Raw genomic sequence first — 18,728 nt, 5'->3', positions numbered from 1 at the left:
CGCCCGGCTCTCGCCAGCTTAGGCCGTCAAAAGCGACCCGCTCGATTGCTTTCAGCAGGTGCCGGAGTTGGATGATCAGGGGCCGGGCCTCGTCCCACCAGCGTGCCGCGAACGTCTCCGGAGTTGGCAGGCGCAGTCGCTTACGTGGGTGATATTGTGGCGAGGAGGCTGACGCACTGAATGGGAATAAGCTGGCGGGAGAACCGCTATGCCCCGAGACACTTACAGCGATGTCAAAGCAGCCGCGATGTGTTGATTGGACGGAGTTTGATAGCGATCCCTGTCACGCTTATTGTAGGGACGCGGCCCTGGCACGGGGGTATGTCCCGCCACGTCTCGTCCGTGCCATGCGTCGTCGTTCGTCACGCCGTCCACGAGAGGGTGTCCGTTCGTCGCGTTGCGTGCCACGCCGGCCCGGCCACGCCCCTACCTCACGCCATTGCTTCACGCCGGCTGCCTCCTTTCCAGAGCGGCGCAGAAGACGTCAAACGACACAGGTGGTTCAAAAATACCAATTGGGAGGAGGTTTACTACAGAAAACTCAAGGTGAGATCAAAAGTGCCCGCGCGCCTCGCGGAATCTCGAGCACTGCTGACGATGAACACTGCGTGGGAGAGTTGCGAGAGCTACGGATGCTGGGAGCTTACCCAATCTCCGCAGCTCTGGGTGCTTACCCCATCACTCGATGTCGGGAAGAAAACTTACATACGTTTTTGTGATCTTTCCTGTGCTTTTATTAAAACCCCGCACGTCTTTGGTGAGTCCCCTTACGTGGTATGGTGGACTTTTCTAAAATTATCGGGGAAAAAGAACGTCAGTTGCGAAAGCGTTGGTGTTGTCGAGAACACGCTGGCACAGAACACTCTGAGCGTCGCCGGGCCTCGCCGGCCATCGACCACTGCCCTGACCGGCGCCTCTGTTGCAGCCGCCCATCGTACCCAAAGTATCGTACGACGGCGACACGCGGAACTTTGACGACTACCCGGAGACGAACTGGCAGAAGGCGCCGGCCGCCAGCGAGAAGGACATGCGACACTTTCTCGACTTCTAGCGAGGTGCAGCGGGTGTGCAATGGACCTGGCCATACGGCCACGACTGTGTGGCGTGCGCCGGCGTGTCGAGCCGCGCCGTGCCGTGCCGTGCCGGGCCGGGCCGTGTCGTGCTGGGCCGGGCCGGGCCGGGCCGAGCCGTGTCGTGTCGGCCGGACGCTGGGAGGCGGCACGTCAACACCGCATGAGTGGCCCGCCACCCAGTTCGTCGGCGTTTGGTCGATGGCCGGCAGGGTCACGACCCCGGCGTGCCGTGGGCCGACACCGGCCGCCCCACCGCCGGCAGCGGTCGTGACCTGCCGTGACCTGCCGTGACCCCGCCCCGGCGGCCCGAGTCGAGGACACTGTTGCCTGGCTCAGCTGGAGCGCCGCTCCCCCGTGGTGCTCTGGCGACCGTGGCGCGCGTGTGGGAGGCGGTGGCGCCTCCGGCGCTGGCACGGTCCGTCCGCGGGACGAGCGGTCAGAGTTCGCGCGCCATGTGGTTCGCAGCCGGCTGGGATTGGTCGGCCGAGGTGCTTCCGCGAGTGATGCCTATTTATATCCCCTCGGGCGACGCGTTCCGTGTGGTCAGTTGACGTTTGTAGCGGAGTATGTTTAGACAACGGCTAGGACTTACGTGTTTCCTGCGACAATACCGCGCTGTCCCGTGATGCCAACAGACTGAAGAATAAGCTGTGTAAATGGAATTTATGTGCATGTGTCAGTCTGTACATATTACGAAGTGCGCACGCAATACCGAGTATCCGTTACGGGGAGGGGGATTGTGAGGAAAGCCGTGTTGCGCCACGTTGGCTATTCGCTTCGGAGTTCCGTTGGCCAGCTCCCACTTGGTTCACACGGCTGGCTGGCGCCGTCCGCTCTGGGCCCCGCGCCCAGCGCTGAGAGCGCAGACCGGGCCGGGTTGGCGTGCGTCCCGCACCGTCTACAGCGCTTCGCACCCCACCGCTTATCGGCACGCGCCGAGGCTTACCGCGCGCTCCGTCCGGCCGTCGGGGAGGGGAGGGGGAGATGGGCTGCGCAGTGCGGCCGGAGCCGGCGGCCAGCTGGCGACCGCCGGGACAGCTGGGGTTGGCCGCCGGCGCCTTCAATTAGTGTCGTCTGGTTCACCGGTGTCGGGCGCCCCAACGCCGGGCTGGCCAGCTCCGATGCGGTCCCCCGGCGCTCACCAAACAGGGCCGGCCTCCTCCTCTCTGCCCGCGCTGGGACAGAACGCGCTGGAGTGGGCATCGGCGGCGTGACCATACGTTGATGCTATTCTCTAGCCCATGCCGTTAGAAGGCGCATATTGAGATGACCTGGACTAGTCTCGTGTCCGTTTATTTCGTTACTCGTGTGAGCGCTCAGCCCTTGAACCGTACCAGGATCCGCAGATGACGGTCTCGCAGATCGCCATCGCAGACGCAGACGGCGATCTCGACTTAGGGCACCAGCTCAAATAGCTTGCACCAGAAGGCGAAGGGCGTTACAAGATGCCACCTGCACGCTCGGACGCATCAGATGCTTCGTAAGCCAGCGGTTGCAGAGGTCGGATCGGCCACGTGGCGGCGGGGCGGTACGGACCGCACGGCCGTCGACGCCATGCCGCGGCACCTCGGCGTGTCCGGCGGGGCTCTCAGATCCCCTCTCGCCGACTGTAGCTTCGCCTTCACTGCGCCGCCGCGGCCGAGGCCGCCGGCCGGGAGGCGCCGTGAGCAGGCGCAGCAGACGGCGGGGCGGTCCGCTGGTGACGGCTGCTCAGCCTGGCGCCCAGCCACAGCGTCCTGCGATGTGCCAAAATGTGCGCAGCGTACGCTCGCCGCCGGACGGCGCGCAGAGGTCAGGGGGAAGGGGAAATGTCAACCGGGGGCCAGGGTGCTAGCTGACAGGCCGACGTCGCCGCCAGCCCGGCGTTTGTTCTTTTTACGGTCGGACTCGCTGAGGGCCTCAATGGAAAGTTCGGGGTGACCCTGAACAGATCCGACAGACAGGAAACCCAGCGTGACAAGTCATCAGCAGAGCATATACACAGGCCCCAGGCCCAGAAGCGCGCGGTACCCACTCGGCACGAGCCGGGCGCCGCTTGGCGGCCCCCGGTATGATAACCGGGACGATCCGCGTTCTGGGTGCGGGAATGGTGGCCCCCGAACAGGCTCCTCGCGGGCACGTGCCCGCGAGGAGCGGCGAACCGTCAGTCCGATGTATGTCCGGTTCTCCTCAGTGCGGGCGTGTGGGGTCGCCAGCGCGGCATCACCGTTGATACAGGGCCTCCCCACCCCGCCCCAGCCGCCACGCTGCGCAGCTTGGAGCCCGCAGGCACCTGAGACGCAGGTACCTGAGACGCCGGCGCTGTGCGGCCTTCACGTGCCAGTGTCGACAGATTGTAAATAAGCCTGGTACGCGGATCGGCGGCGTGCGCCCACCTACCGGAAGGTTCCGTGCCAGTCGCGTTGTCAGGAGCTCAGCTGTGAGTCTGTGGATGTGTTCAATTTTTGAATAAAACATATTTATCGAGGCGTGTATTCCATAAGAGGCGTCGAACAGCGTTGGCAACAACAGCGTCGGCGTTGACGGGCAAGGCGCATCATCGATGTGGTGTGGGGGCGCATCAGCCCAGCCGGCGGCGACAGAGGCGGGCGAGGGGGGATCGGACGCTGACCCGGTACAAGTCTGGTCACACACCTCATGCAACCCGTGGGGGCGCGGCCCCTCGCGCCGATTCAGCTACACCCGCAACGCGAACATAAAGAAAACCAATGTCAGGAGAAGAAACGCACGGCGCGGCTGCTGCGGCCGGCGGATGTTTCGGCGCGCGGTCGGCGGCTCGGGACGCGCGGGCGGCACCTCCTACAACTCACTGGGTTGCTGGTTTCGCCGCTACTACGCTCGCCAGCCAGCCCGCAGATCGGCGCGCCTCGTACAAACCGCACAAAATGACGTACAAAGGCGAACGAGCGGCAGCTGCGGAGGACGGGAGCCGGCGCGCCGCTCAGACGAACGTAAGCCGGGTGCGGCCTTGGTTCAGCATCCACACGTTCAGGTCCTGGTAGCTGTCGAGGCACTGCTCGATCTGGTCGGGCGTGAAGCCCTTGCTGGCGCACAACTCCTGCACGTCGGCCAGCCGCACCGTGCCGGCCACGCCGGCCAGCCCCTTCACCAGCTGCGGAGCGGGGCGGGGAGCAGAGCGTCAGACGGGAGTGTCCTGGCCCACCGAGGAGAGCAGGCGACGCACGTCGCACCTCCGAGACCATGCGGCACACGAGCTCCGACCGACGCCTTGCGTCAGCTGCATCCGCCGCACGGCGGCGGTCGGCTGCGCCAGAGAGCGCTCTCGCACTAATGGTCGTGCCAGCTACAGGAGTCGATAAACAACCAGTCCAGCGCCGTAGATGGACCGCCCGGCTGCGGCCGACACTCGGTAATCGGATGGGACAAAACGCCTTTACGGGTGGACGCGGCATGACGCAGCCAGCGAGCGCTCCGTGCGCATAGCGCAGCAACTAAATACGATATCGCGTACGTCTTCCTACAGTTGCGCTGCATCCCTCGGGGGCCAGGCATGCCCAGGCTGCGAACGAGTTCTAATAGGCAAAACCTTTTGGGACGAAGAAACAAGTCCGTTAGACATGTAAACCACATTGCCGCGTACCACCCCGGCAGCGACAAATATGCTACTTTACCTCGCAAACGCATATTTAACATGCGTACTATAAATGGGCATTTCCAGGCGAAATTCAAAAGTTTCTCCGTCCAACCCAGCCGACAGCGATGTAATTACTCTAGCTGGCAAACGCAGTTTTCCCAAGAGATACGGGCAGTCCACGAATCAATTACGGGGCGGCGCGTTATGCATGTCAGGTGAAATGGCTTTAGCCTCACAGATACGTTGCCCTCTGATCTGTGACGACCTGATCCCTACGCCGTGCGTCTGCAATCCAGGCCAAATGGAAAAACAGCAATCCCGGCTGGATGGAAAACCACGCAGCGTGCAAATTTCGATTTATTCCTTCACATGTTCCTTGATTAGCTTCAAGATTCTTGAGATGATATCGTGCGTGCCCTTCCCTCTAAACGGGCATCAAAAGCGAGCCAAAAACACATGCCAATCTCCGTTCTCCCATGGATATGCCTTACCCAGCTCGACACCTTCATCAGTGCTTCCACGAACTATCCCCAATAGCGGCGACAGAAAGTTCCAGCAGGACTCACACAAGACCAGTTCCATCACGCACTTCACCAACGAGAAAGCATTGCAAACCTCAAAGATGGCGTTGGCGGTAGAGACGGGTGCGCGGCCTCTCTACGTCGCAGTTCAGCGAGTCCTTGGACTTCTCCAGCAGCCGCATGGCCTCGTTGACGTCCTCCTTCTCCACCGTGTCCACCAGACGGAGCCGGGCCAGCGCCGTGGACAGGCGAAGTATCGCCAGCAAGTTGCGAGCCGAGGTGAACGTCATGTCCTTGTTGTTGCGGGCTTCGCGACGCAGCTCGACGTACGCGCCTGCGAGGGCGGGGGAGGCGGCGCCGTCAGCGATGCGAGGCGGCGGTAAGACCGCCGGGAGCGAATGCCGAGGTTCGACACACGCGCTGGGGAATGGAGGATGGGGGGGGGGGGGGGGGAGGAGTGTGGTCACCGATAAGCCAGGCATCTGTGGGGCACGAGGATAGCCCGGCAATACTCCCGGGCGAAGGTCACGCAGAGAACCCAGAGGGAATACCCGGCACACCAGCTCTAGGGACCGGCGAGGGCTAGGATGCTGATGGAGCCTCCTGTCTCGCACCCCACGACAGTGTCACCAAGCCTGCCAGAATATGTGCGCCATCCCGTCCACATACAGCGAACGCACGAGCTTAAGCCGTTCGTTGAACTACTGCAACTGGGGGGAGGGGAGTGGGTAATGATATCGCCAGGTCACTTCAACCGGCGTGGGCAACGATGCTGACGAACGCCAGATATCGAGCAAAACACGCCTGTAGTCAGCATGCGCGCCGCAGCCGCGCCGACCTTGGCGGCCGGGTGGCTGGGCCTCCGCCGTCTCCGCCGCCGGCGGGATCAGGCTGGAGGTCTGGGTCGATGTCCACGTCGAGTCAGGGCATGATCAAGAGCGGAATCGGGACCCGGGGGCGGGATTACGGGCCGGGATCGGGGTCGGGATCAGGGTCGGCACTGTCGACGGCGCCGTGATCTGGGCGGGCCGTCGGCGTCGGAGCCGGATACTCACTGACGAGGTACTCGGCCAGACTCTCCGGCACGCGCGGGCTGCTTGCGCCGGCACAGCGCCACGTAGCGCCGGATGAGCCGCATGCTCAGCGGCTCGAACTGCGTCGGCGGCTGCACGCAGTTCTGGTGCACGTACGTGATGTGCTGGGCCAGCCTGCCGACGGACGGTCAGAGGGTCATCCGGCGCGGCGGGCGGGCCGGTAGGCGTACGGGCGAGCGAGCGGACAGCCCCCGGCCGATGGCCACGAGCGAGGCGCGACCGGAGCCAGACATCACGGTCAGGTATCGCACTGTGGCGAGTGTTACACCACATGCGATACGACGTCGGTGTCCCGGACCAGCCCAGCGCAGCACCCAGTGTTGCTGGTGGCATCACCTCACACCTCATGTCAGCCTTGCATCATGACATCCAGTCGGAGCATTGCCAGACGGAAGTCACGCGGCCAGCGCCCGGGAACCCCCGGGGAGACGACCCCCCCCCCCCCCGGAGCCCGTTCCGGCGCCTGACCTGAGGTCATTGTCGCGGTCGGCCTTGTCCATGAGCAGCCAGAGCAGGTCGAAGCGGGACAGCAGCGCCGCCGGCAGCTGGATGTTGGCCTCCACTGAGCGCTTGGGATTGTAGCGGCCGTAGGCCGGGTTGGCGGCCGCCAGGATGGAGACCCGGGCGTTCAGTGACGTCATGATGCCCGCCTGAAATCCAGCACGGGGCGCTGTCAGCGCCGGCACACAAGGTCAGCGGCGGCACGCGGCCCCGTTCCAAACGGGGCGCGAGCCACTGGCCCGTCGCTCTTCCTAAACGGACGTGAGTGCGATTGTATCGCAGGCAATCGGTTTGTCCAAATCGCCCCACGAGCCGACTGGTCGGGATCACGGGGCCGTGCCAACTCGGTGCTAAGCGCTGGAAGCGAATTGGCAGCGAGAAATGGAAAGAGGAACAGGCAGCCGGCGTAGAAATGAAAGCGTAGTCGTCGTACCAACGTCATCTCGCATTCAGGGTGAGAACCGCTTCGCATGTGCGACTGGTTCATGCTTGTCACAATACAATACGTGCGCTAAACGGCCAAACCAACGTTGTTCGCGCCAACGGCCAAACCGTGGACGTTTCCGTCGATTGATTCCTAGAAGCACAGCCGAACTTAGCCCGCGCTTTCGCGCAAGAGAAATGTGCGTCACATCCTCCGCCAGCGGCCACCTTTCGGACCGGACAATCGACTCCGACAGGCGGGCCGCGGGGGTGGAGCCGCGGCGTCCGGCGGCGCCGCCGTTTGGCTTGGCGGGGCGTGGCGGCCCGCCGGAGCCGCCCCCGGGCGTCTAGTCTCCGGCGGCGGCTGCGGCGAGCCTCAGACGGCGCCTTGATGTGCCGTCCGCGCCAGCCACATCACCGGCGCCATGAGTCAGCCGGCGCCTCACAAAGGCGGTCAGCCATCCTGTCTGAGCGCCTGTTATCGGCCGCCCGGCGGGAGTTCCGCTGTTTACAGTGCCGGAAGCGGCCCGGCAGCAGCCGGCCGCGGCCGCCGCGCGCCAGGAGAGCACCCACCGACGCGCCGACGGTTCTCACCAGGACGTGGCCGCGTTCTCATCCCATCGCCCGGCCGTGATTAAATCACCGTCAAATTCACTCCGAATCGATGACGATGGTCGCGCGCCGACGGAGACCGAGGGTGATAACCCTGCGCCACCTCTGCCACATCGGCGAGCCGGCGGCGGCCATCGGACAGACCAGCGCAGAGACTCGGGCGGGTGGCGGGCGGCCGACCGCACCGCCGCTGCGGGAGGCCGCGGAAGCTCCAGCCGCCGGCCACATCCACCAGCGCGCGTGGCCACAGCGCACTAAGGCTCTTCTGTTCTCCGAAAAGTCACGATGAACCTTTGTCCGACGCGATCGCAGCGCGACACATCCGTGTTTTCTGTTTACGTCATCGTAACTTTCGTGACAATAACTGCGCATGGTGCGCGTACCACGCGTCCCTTTAACAATGGAAACTACAAATTATGCTGTTTGTAATGCATAACACACCTTTTCATCGTCCGCGGGGGTCCCAGGCGCCAAGATTGACTTGTTTATGATTGAACCAGTTGCGCCATTTCTGTCTAGCTTCAATCAAGTGACGGAAATAAGTTCTGCGCGTCCGACAAGGATCATGCGTGACGTCACGTATGCTGATGATGGTCGAAGTTTTAGGGTGCGCCGACTGCGATGGTTATTTTGCGCCGTGAGGCCACGTAGACTCTTTGTCATCTGGATTGGTCCAATTACATCTATACCACGCTTTTTCGTTACGGTGCACAGTTAACTGCGCAGATATGACACGGATATCAAATGGACTGAATAAATGGTTCAACACCGCTCGATGAAATTTACAGCACGGTGCATCTCAAAACAAGCATGTCGCATTCGCGCTACCAAAAACCTACCCGTACACCCACGTCAATGGGACTTCATCACGCAACCAGGTGCTGATGCTCTACGGCATCACCCGCCTCTCCCCCTGCCAGGAAGGACAGACATCGCGCTGGATGTCGGCGCGACCCAACCCGCAGTAAAGAGGTGTCCTCAACAACCGGTGAGCATACTGATGAGCGGGAGTACTGACCGTGCGTCTTACGCAACGCACACTTCAACCCCGCACGCGTGCCCACACAGCAGGCGGATGTCGACGGCCACCCCGTCCTGACGTTACTGCAGGCGCAACGATGTCCAATATTGCTCTGGACCCATCGTGAAACAGGCTGAAAGCGCCGTATTGCGCAGCGCACGAGCTTTAACGTGCTACTGGTTTTAATCAATGCCGCAAGCACAGCTGTAAGCTCTGATTAAGGCCCACAGCTTGTATAAAAAGCAGGTTAAACTGGCTTTAATTTCGGCTCTGAGTCCGGGCGGGACGGCCCCGACAGGTCAGATAAGACGCGCGGTCTGATGGCACCGCGCCGGTAACGCCCGTCAACAGTCACAACGCCGTTAGCCCCACCCCGAGAGCCCGACAGAATAAGAACGCTCGGGACCAATCTGTGACCGCGGGAGCCGGCCGGTCCTGCTCAGCAGCCGGCGGACCTAGAAGCCAGCGCCAGCTCCAGCTCTCCGCCAGCCTCAAGAGCGCCATGGAGCGTGGCCCAGTGCGGATCGCGTTCGAAGAGGCCAGGCAGCAGTTCTCGCGGCTGCTGGAGCAGACACCGCTCAGCGGCGCCCTTCTGGCCGCCACGTTCGCCCAACTGGAGGCATGTCTGGCGGCCGGCGAGCGGCTGCAGGAGCGCCAGTGGCGCCACCTGCGGCGTCGCCTGGCCGCCCGCTGGCGCCGCCACAGCCAGGCCGCATGCCAGCCGCGCCTGCAGCAGCTGGCGCACCACCGCCGACTGCTGGCCGAGCAGCAGCCGCGCCTGGACGACCTGCTGGCCGAGGCGCACCGCCAGCTGGAGCGGCTGGCCGAGCCGCCCTCCGACCTGCCCAGCCGGCTGCAGCGCAAATGGGACAGCATGATCGCAGTGGACGCGGACGGGGACGACGCTACTCCGCCGCCGGCGCCGGACGAAGACGCCGCTGCTCCGCCGCCGGCCACGGACGGAGACGCCGCTGCTCCGCCGCGCACCCTGAAGCCGTGGCTGATCGAGGGCCTGACACTGGCTGAGACGTGCGTGAAGGGGCGCCTGCTGGAGCGGCTGCGCCAGCTCGAGTCGCAGCTGGACTGGCTCCGTAGCCAGCGCGACACCCAGTACCGGCCGGCCTGCGACTACGGCCACTGCCTGCGTCGCTTCCTCACCTGCACCGAGAAGACGGCACACAGCACCAAAGAGCTCATGAAGGTGAGGCTGCCGTCTGCCGTTCAGGCAGGGGTCAGTTCAGTCGCGTGAGGCGGATCTTGAGCCGACCTCCCCGGCAGCAAACCAACAGCTTCGGGTCCAGCTCCCGCCCAGAGGAACGCATAATGAATTGCTTAGCGTGATGTACCAAAGAATCGCAACTGGCAAATCCTTTCCAGGTCAAAAGTATTTTCAACCTATGCAACTGCGTGTTACCTATGCTGCACGCCGTATGCTGTATATGTAGGGCGAGCATCGTACGCGCCTCACTGGGGTTTGCATTACAGGCTAGTCATTGGGGCTGACCCATACCCACGACTTCGCACGACACATTGTGTATAAGTGTGCTTCGTGGACATAAAGTTATCTCTTCAAGCAACAAAATCGAATACAAACCTGTAAAATACATCAACACCGTTGAGTGCGTAAAACAGGCAACCAAATTGACAAGCCATGGAAGCTGTCCCCTAACCCCACGAGCCCGGGCTCCAACGGCGTCGGATGTCACACGTCCCGGTCGCCCGGCAGGCGCGCGCTGACGTACGCCTGCACGCGGCCTGGGTACGCGAGCACCACCACCGGCTGCGTCGTCCGCCACCGGCGGCGACGACGACCGACGCGTCCGACTGCGGCGCCTCGGCCGAGCTGCGCCACTACGACGAGCAGCTGGAGGAGGGCGAGCCGGGCCCGGCGCCGGCAGACAGCCAGCCACGCGTCGACCGCACCGCCGGGCCGCCGCCGCTCGACGAGAAGCTGCTGTACGCGCGCCTCGACGCCGACGAGAGCCGCGCCCTGGTGGCGGCCGCCGCGGAGCGCGGCTGCTGGTACCCGGTGGAGTTCGCGCTGGCGCACGACCGGCTCACGCTCACCGCCGACTGCGTGGTGGCCATGTTCGTGTGCTGCCGGTGCCGCGGCCGCTGCAGCTGCCAGTGGACGCGGCTGGCGCTGGCCGCGCAGCGCCGCGTGCCCGAGCGGCCGGCGCGCAAGCGCGGCTGGGGCTGGCGCAAGATGCGCATGGCCACGCAGCTGATCCGGCTGCTGCACAGCTCGCAGCTGGAGGTCTGATGTTCGCCGGCGTCGCGCTCTCCGCGCCCCGACGCGCGGTAAATCAACGGAACCGAGGACGGGGCGGAGGCTGACAGGCGACGGGCGACACGGCGGCCAGCAGCTGTGAGCCGACCGGCGGCTCGCCAGAGGGAGAGATGGACCCTGGACACACTCCGCAGGGCGTCTAGCCCAACTGATTTAATGCGCACACAAAGGGAATGAAGTCTAGAGAACATATGTGCCATTCATACCATAAGTAACTCCCTAACGGACCTGGTCCCATTCCAGCTAAGTCTTCTATGAGTTCTAAGAGCCGTCGACTGCGTGAGATCAATAATGCCATAAAAACCTTTATCTTAAATAAATATAATTCAAACCTTGAAACGTTGATCACCTTAAGTTCCACAGCATGGCTGCACAAACCAGCCTTCAACGCATTCTCACCTACGGACGAGGCTAAAAAAAAAACACTGTTCGAAAGTCCGCAGCCCTGACTGCTCGCAAAGCGGCGCCGCCCGCCCGTGGTGACCTGACCTTAGCGATGGAGATGGTCTGCTGTTCCATGACCTCGTGAATGGCGGTACGGTCGTGGTCGGCCATCTTGTCGAACTCGTCGATGCAGCAGATGCCCTGGTCGGCCAGCACCAGGGCGCCGCCCTCTAGCACCATTTGGTCGGTGAGCGGGTCCTTCATGACGGCCGCCGTGAGTCCGACCCCCGACGAGCCGCGACCCGTCGTGTACTGGCCTGCGGGCAGAGCGGGCGGAGCGGTCAGGCGAGCAGCGCCTCCTGACCATGTGGAGCGGGCGGAGCGGGCAGAGCGGGCAGAGCGGTCAAGCCAGCCGGGTCTCCTGACCGTGTGGAGCGGGCGGAGCGGTCAGGAGAGCCGCGCCACTTCATCAAACGTGCCGCTTTCAGAGCGAACGGAGCCACGTAACCAGACATGTCGAGAGCAGAACAATACGCAGCCAAAGGGCGCTTGTCAGCATACGGTTAAAATAAATCAAAACAACGACAGCACGCACCCGACGTGGGCACGATATAAGCATTGGAAGTTCCGCGGTCGGCACGACCTGCCGGGCGCGAAATGTGTCGAAGTGCTGGCACGCGAGCCAAGCCGGCGCGCCGGTGGGGAGGACTCACTGCGGGGAGCCAGACGGTCGATATAGCCGAGCAGCTGCGACTTGGCCACGCCCGGGTCTCCCATCAGGCATATGTTGATGCTGCCGCGGATCTTCATGCCGTTGGGGTTGGTGTCGACGCCGCCGACCAACAGCAGCAGCAGCGCCTTCTTGACGTCTTCCATGCCAAAGATCTCCGGCGCGATCGACTGGGCCAGCTTCTCGTAGAAGTCGTCCTGCGAGACCAGTCGGATCTCGTCCTCGGTCAGCAGGTCACAGTCGGCCTCGTCGTCGTCCGTCTTGTTCATCTGGATCAGCCGCTGCCGGACGGAGTGGGACGGCGTCAAGCGTCGGCTGACGGGCCCCGGTTGACAACGGTGGCGCCGGACGGAGGGGGATGGGGCGCCGGCTGACGGGCCCAGGCCGGCCCCGATGGCGCCGGACGGAGGGGGATGGGGCGCCGGCTGACGGGCCCCGGTTGACACCGGTGGCGCCGGACGGAGGGGGATGGGGCGCCGGCTGACGGGCCCCGGCCGGCACCGGACGCACGACGCACAGGTCAGTCAGTGGTGACGACCGCCAGACAGTGTGCAAGTCATCACCAGTGGTTGCCACCTAGCAGCCATTGGCCCGCCATTGTTGACGAAGCCATACGACACAAACGTAATGCAAGGCAGTTAGCGTTCGTGGCACCCTTGACGCGCACGCACTGGTTACTCCGAGTAAATCGTGCCGGCAGCTATAATCTTTGTCCCCCCCCCCCCCTCCTTTGCATCCCTCCCTGACGTTTTCGCCATGCGTTAATACCAGTAGCGCAACAGCCATCAATATGTGAAACTACCACCGCTAAACAAATAACACAAACTGTTCTCAGTGACGGAAAAGGCCGCCGATCAGCAGCAGCCCCGGACACCGCCACCCGACTGGCCTCCGCAGCGGCCCAAGCCGGACACGGGCACGGGCCGGCCGTCAGCCAGCGGCCTGCACTCACGTGCGCGTCCATGTACGTGTCGCTGAGCAGGCCGGCGGTGAGGGCAGCGAAGCCGGCGGCGCGCGCCACGGGCAGGAAGATGCCCGTCACGGCCACGTGGTCGCCGGGCTGCGTCAGCCGCGTCAGCTCGCCGCGGCACACGATCGTCATCGAGTCAGCGGGGTGGGATGTTGCCCACCGGCACCTGGTCGCTCTGTCAAGCGGGGAGGGACGTCGGTCAGCGGCGTGGGATGTTGCCCACCGGCACCTGGTCGCTCTGTCAAACGGGAGGGCACGTCGGTCAGCGGGGTGGGATGTTGCCCACCGGCACCTGGTCGCTCTGTCAAGCGAGGAGGCACGTCGGTCAGCGGGGTGGGATGTTGCCCACCGGCACATGGTCGGTCTGCCGAGCGGGGCAACGCGGCAGTCAGCGGCGCGACCACGCTGCTCCATCGGCGAGTTGGCCGGGCGGGGGTCAAGCTGCGGAGTTTTACAACGGGACCCGGCCGTGAGCCGAGACAATGGCCGCTCTAGGGCAGACGGAGGGCCGAGCAGGCGGGTGAGCGCGTCAATCAGTGGAGCGGGGTCACGGGCGGCGGGCCGCGGCGCTTAAACGGGTCTTGCGAAGTGGATAACGGCAGTCAGACCCGAGGTCAACTGCAGGCAGAGGGCGGTAGACACAGCGAAGGGAACGGAGGAGAGACATGCTTACATCTGGTCATTGCCCACCTTACGATGGCGGCCAGACCATTCTAGAGCCGTTCAGAAGCCGACAAATCACAGACCACATGGATCGCCCAAAGCATCAACGGTCCGACCAACAGCCAACGGTCTAGACCCCTTTAGCTAATCGTCATGCAGCGAAACGTGTCAGACCCGTATCCATATCACGTACAAATAAATGTCGCCATCGGCAACACAGTCGTCATTTCCGAGCAACTAAGCGAAAGGTCGCTGCCGTGCGCCGAGCTCGCCACGTCGCGGCACGAACTCACGTGTTCCTGGATCTTGATCTCCTGGAACTTGACGAACTTGGAGCCGCGCGACTGCACGTACAGCCGGCCTCCGGACTTGTTGACGCGGCAGTCCTCGCTGGGACACATCAGCAGCGGCATGAAGGACGGCGAGTTGATCTGCGCCACCAGGAAAAACACAGCGGCGAACGCGTCAGCAAACGGCTCTCCGCCGGCGCGTAGCCGGATGTGATGTAGGATGTGCATGTGACGCAAGATAACACATCTTAACACATAACACAGGCAAGCCGCCGTAGCATGGCCATCGGCGAGTAGTCTATCGGACGTAAACGTCATTAACTAATCAACGGCATCCTAATCGCGAAAACGGCATCGCATGACCCCAGCGATAATCGCGACATGCATCGGGCACTCACATCATGATGGCAGGCCGAATAACTGGACATGCTCTGGCGTTGGCATCATCACATACACGGACTGTCTGGGCGCTACGGCCGACGGGCAGCGCGGCTGGACGGCACGGAGCACTCCGTCACTCATACAACACGGCCATCCGAACTACACGGACCCTCGCCGATCACCAGGCAATCAGCAGATAGCCTGTCTGGATGCCGTGCTAGGCGCGTCGCTCAAGTGCCGTCTACAGGGGCGTGTCTCGCCGACGGGGGGAGGGCGGGGGAGGGCGGGGGAGGGGGGGGGGGGGGGGCTCACCGGCTGGTACGTCTCGGCGCCGCACTGGTCGCACGTGTAGGTGGCCACCTGCAGCATGGGCTTGACCTCGGTGGCCCGCGTCACGATGCCCTTGACCTGCACCAGCTTGCCGATGTGCTCGGCCTTGATATCGCGCACGGCCACGTGTTTGGCGGTCGCCGGCAGTCGGAACACCACCTCGCTGCAGACACGGCCGCGCCAGGTCAGGCCATGGCAGGTCATGGGAGGCCCTTCCGGCGGTCAGAGGGTCGACGAGGGGCCGCATCCCGACAAACATATGCTTTTGACTAATCGACACACGTGCTGAGCCGTGCTTAACGCCAGCGGCAGCATTTCAACAAATGCCACTCAAAGCAACGAGGAGAAAGCTCAAAACCTGACCGAACACACCAAGTCACGGTGCGTCGTTTTAGATTCGAGCCAACAACACAGTGTCATGTCTGCCCGTGTCAGGCAGACTGGCCAGCGCGGCTGACCAGCCGGAACACTCACAATCTGCGCATCAGCTCGGAGGGGTACTTGTTGCGCGGGTCCCGGCTCTCGCCCGGCTGCCGCAGCCGCTCCTCCATCAGCATGCGGTGCTCGATGTAGACGTCCAGCGCGTCGCGGGCCGCCACCTGTCAACGCCCCAGGTGCCGTCACAGCCACAGCCGGGCCCGCAGGCGGCGCGGCGCTGGGTACGGCCACGCGAAGGTGGGCTCAAACGGCTTGTGCAGACGGGGCTGGTGTGGACAATCGTGTACAGTATTCACCGAATGGTGTCAACTGGAGCACACGATATCCTCGCTTGTTACCGATCTGAGAGTTAGTGTCAACTGGAGCACACGACATCCTCGCTTGTTGCTGACCTCCTGCGAGCCAAACTCGCTCAAGCTGAAGTTCGATTCTTTGGGTCAACACAACACTGACCTCCCTTGTCTTGTACTCCGGCAGGAGGTCGTACACCACATCGGAGAACAGAAGGGTATAACGGCGGGCATTTTCGACCACGGCCTCAGACAGATCCTGGTCGTAGCCCTCTGAAAAGAGCCACCGTCATTTCCTATGTAGTCCTCTCCACCATGCTTACAGTAACAGGACCCAGTTCAATGGACAGGGCCTCCCCAGTCAAAATTATTTGCAACGTATTCCATAATATGGTCTAACACAACACCCAAATTATGAAACCTCAGAATTTCAGGATTTTGTTTGGGGGTGAGGGTTGGGGATCAAAGGCCTACATTCAGGAATAAACCCTTTGTTCAGTCTCATAAGACCATCACACTTCTGATAAAACTGACCCAGCCAAGCCCAGACACATCCGGCTCCATCAGAACAAAAAAGAGTCAATCCCCCATGACTCCGCACAAATTCTGTTGATCATGAGGTCAATTCTGATTCTATGCCCAGTCCATCAGCAGCCTGTTAGCCAAATCAATAATACATCATTGCCACTACAACTAGATTGATGACAGCACACCAGTACCCTCGCCAATGGGCACATGGTTCCAGTTGATGTCACACAGGCCTTCAAGGACTTCCTACATGACAGATCTCTTACCGACATCATCCAGGTCTATGGTGAGCAGAACCTGTTCGCGGTGAGCCAGTGCTGTCAGCTGGCGGGCATACTTGAAATCCTTTTTGCGGCCCTCCTTCACGTGGAACTCGACCAGAAACTGGCGAATTTTGGCTGAAACAGAGAATGGATTACCACATACATACTATAGCAGCACATGTGCGGCAGTACAGTTTGCAGGTGTCATGTGGGGTAGGTGGTTTCATGATCGCTTTGATATAAGAAGTGAACATTTTCTTCTGCTTTGGATCTGTTTAAAGACCTGTTAATGCCAGATTATGGCAAACCACACTGCAAATTAACCATGTGAATTAAGCATGCCTCATCACATTACCCGCAGAATATTCAATTTCCTCTGCCTATTAAGTATTCCAATTTTGTACCTTTAGTCTGGGACCATCCAAGCAGAACAAAAAGTTTGCGCGGCCCACAACAAATATGTGAGGTCACATTCAACCAAAGGCATGAAGCTTTCACCACAAAGTGAAATGAGCTCAGTGTACAAGTTTCATGACATCAGTTGAAGTACCTACTGTCTGATTCATCCAAATGCAGCCTCAGCATATGATTGATGGAATGAACTGTGAACATATTAGATACTAGCATTAAAGTGACTGATGTCATGTCTTTAGCTTGCCATCTGTCTAACCAAACACCATTTTCTCAACATGCAATTATTGGTGAATGTGATAGATCTGTTCATTGAGGCCCATGATGAACAGTGGCATACAAGCTAATGGTGAACATCAATGAAGAAACCAATCTAAACCAACCATGGGCAGTAATCCATAACCTTAGCTAACCTGTGGCTAGCTTCATCAAATTATAAGAACAATAAGATGTCTTGGGGTTTCTGGTGGCATCATCAAGAGCAGGCAAACATAGTTCACTACATGGTATTTCTGGTCTTCTGATGAAATCAGTGATCACAAGCAAAATTTGGGAAGTTTGACTTTTACTTGGCTAAGTGGTATGCAGCTGTCACATGGCATATGGCAAAGACCTCAATGCAAAGATGCACCACATTTGCTGATAGCCTGCAGTGTTATGAAGCTTTCAGTAAAAAGATACAGCTTACCAATCATTCACTACATAAAATTTTACTTGACAGAAGTGCAAGACTACCACAATCATAGTTAGATGGTACTGTAGCAATACATTCATGATGCACCCATATACATGTATGAACAAAATAATGCACATCTAACACCACAAGACTCACACAATATGCTCACAACACATAAGATGCAGACAATAATGATGAAAATACCTTGCAAACTAAACTAAGACAACAGTTTTTTCAAAGCAGGGCTATTAATGAAATCATATTTCATGCCATAAAAGGATGAATAAATGCATGTCACAAAACAGCAAAACACAAAGCAACAAAAAATATTGTTTTGGAAGCACATGCCAGACTGCATGATCCAAATTACACCAAAAAAAGTGCAGAACAGCACCAACATCACAATGATGCAAGCATGACTCCTAGCACTGAGAGCTTGGTAAATGGCCACCACCTATTTCAGAGCAGAGCCCATGGTCCAAGGAATTAAGAAGTCATAAAAACTCCAATAACCTTTTAAGCGAAAACTATGCAACATTCACCTTGTCTAAGTTCGTCGCACGCAAGCACGAGGTTCAGCACCGAAGTCCCATACGCATCCCGCGTCCTGCAGTGGGATACTTTTTGCAGCCTAGCCGCAAACCAGCCGCATCTTCATACCCATGCACGTAAGTAATTGAGGTAACAATGTTCCAAAGTGCCAATATTTACCCAGATTCGATAGAACATGCACTGTAACGATCAATCTAAGTTAGTACGCTTACCTTTCTCCTGTTCGTAGTCACGGGTGCGGCCATCCATGATGAATTATAAAGACGCGAGATCTGCTAGCTGTCGGCCTTAGTCAATTGACACGAGAGTGCTTCCCCACGTAAGTCCACGATATCACAGTCAGCGGACTATCCCCTGTGAAAGGCTGGTACAATGCGAGCGATAAAACCTACTAATGATGAAAATGCCTGCGCGGAGACGGTCACGCCGGCGGCCGAAACCCCTAGATCTCGCACAGCGCGCAAAGTGCGCCACAAACAATGACGGCTCTGGGTATTTGGCGCCAAATATAATAGAGGTGGACAAAGAGAGCCATCATGTTACTCATTCTGAACAGATTGGCGCATTAAACACGATTTCTCATCATATTTTTTCATTGAACTAACGTGACGGTTTGCTTCTAGAATGGCTTGGCTAATATGGTATGCAATCTACGCTAGTGCTTAAGTTTCACAGAATCACTACAGCTTGAA

At 60.2% G+C, this 18,728-nt stretch overlaps 1 protein-coding gene across 1 annotated transcript; it reads right to left on the bottom strand.

Annotated features, from left to right (window-relative positions):
- Positions 1-3,983: 3,983 nt before the first annotated feature.
- On the bottom strand, positions 3,984-18,483 carry LOC119109655 (DNA replication licensing factor mcm7-B-like). Its single transcript, XM_037233373.1, is given in 16 exon segments — positions 3,984-4,185; positions 5,284-5,323; positions 5,325-5,523; positions 6,245-6,275; positions 6,277-6,397; positions 6,752-6,933; positions 11,620-11,831; positions 12,228-12,525; positions 13,197-13,350; positions 13,421-13,452; positions 14,171-14,308; positions 14,861-15,041; positions 15,353-15,477; positions 15,770-15,879; positions 16,401-16,532; positions 18,249-18,483. Coding segments are annotated over 16 exon segments (2,163 nt in total). The 5' UTR covers positions 18,286-18,483; the 3' UTR covers positions 3,984-4,014.
- Positions 18,484-18,728: the final 245 nt, after the last annotated feature.

This window comes from Pollicipes pollicipes, unplaced genomic scaffold (genome assembly GCF_011947565.3).
Source record: "Pollicipes pollicipes isolate AB1234 unplaced genomic scaffold, Ppol_2.1 Scaffold_7231;HRSCAF=8579_pilon_pilon_pilon, whole genome shotgun sequence".
NCBI classification, from domain to species: Eukaryota; Metazoa; Arthropoda; class Thecostraca; order Pollicipedomorpha; family Pollicipedidae; genus Pollicipes; species Pollicipes pollicipes.
The sequence above is the reverse complement of the archived record's forward strand: the minus strand, read 5'-3'. Positions and strand labels throughout refer to the sequence as shown.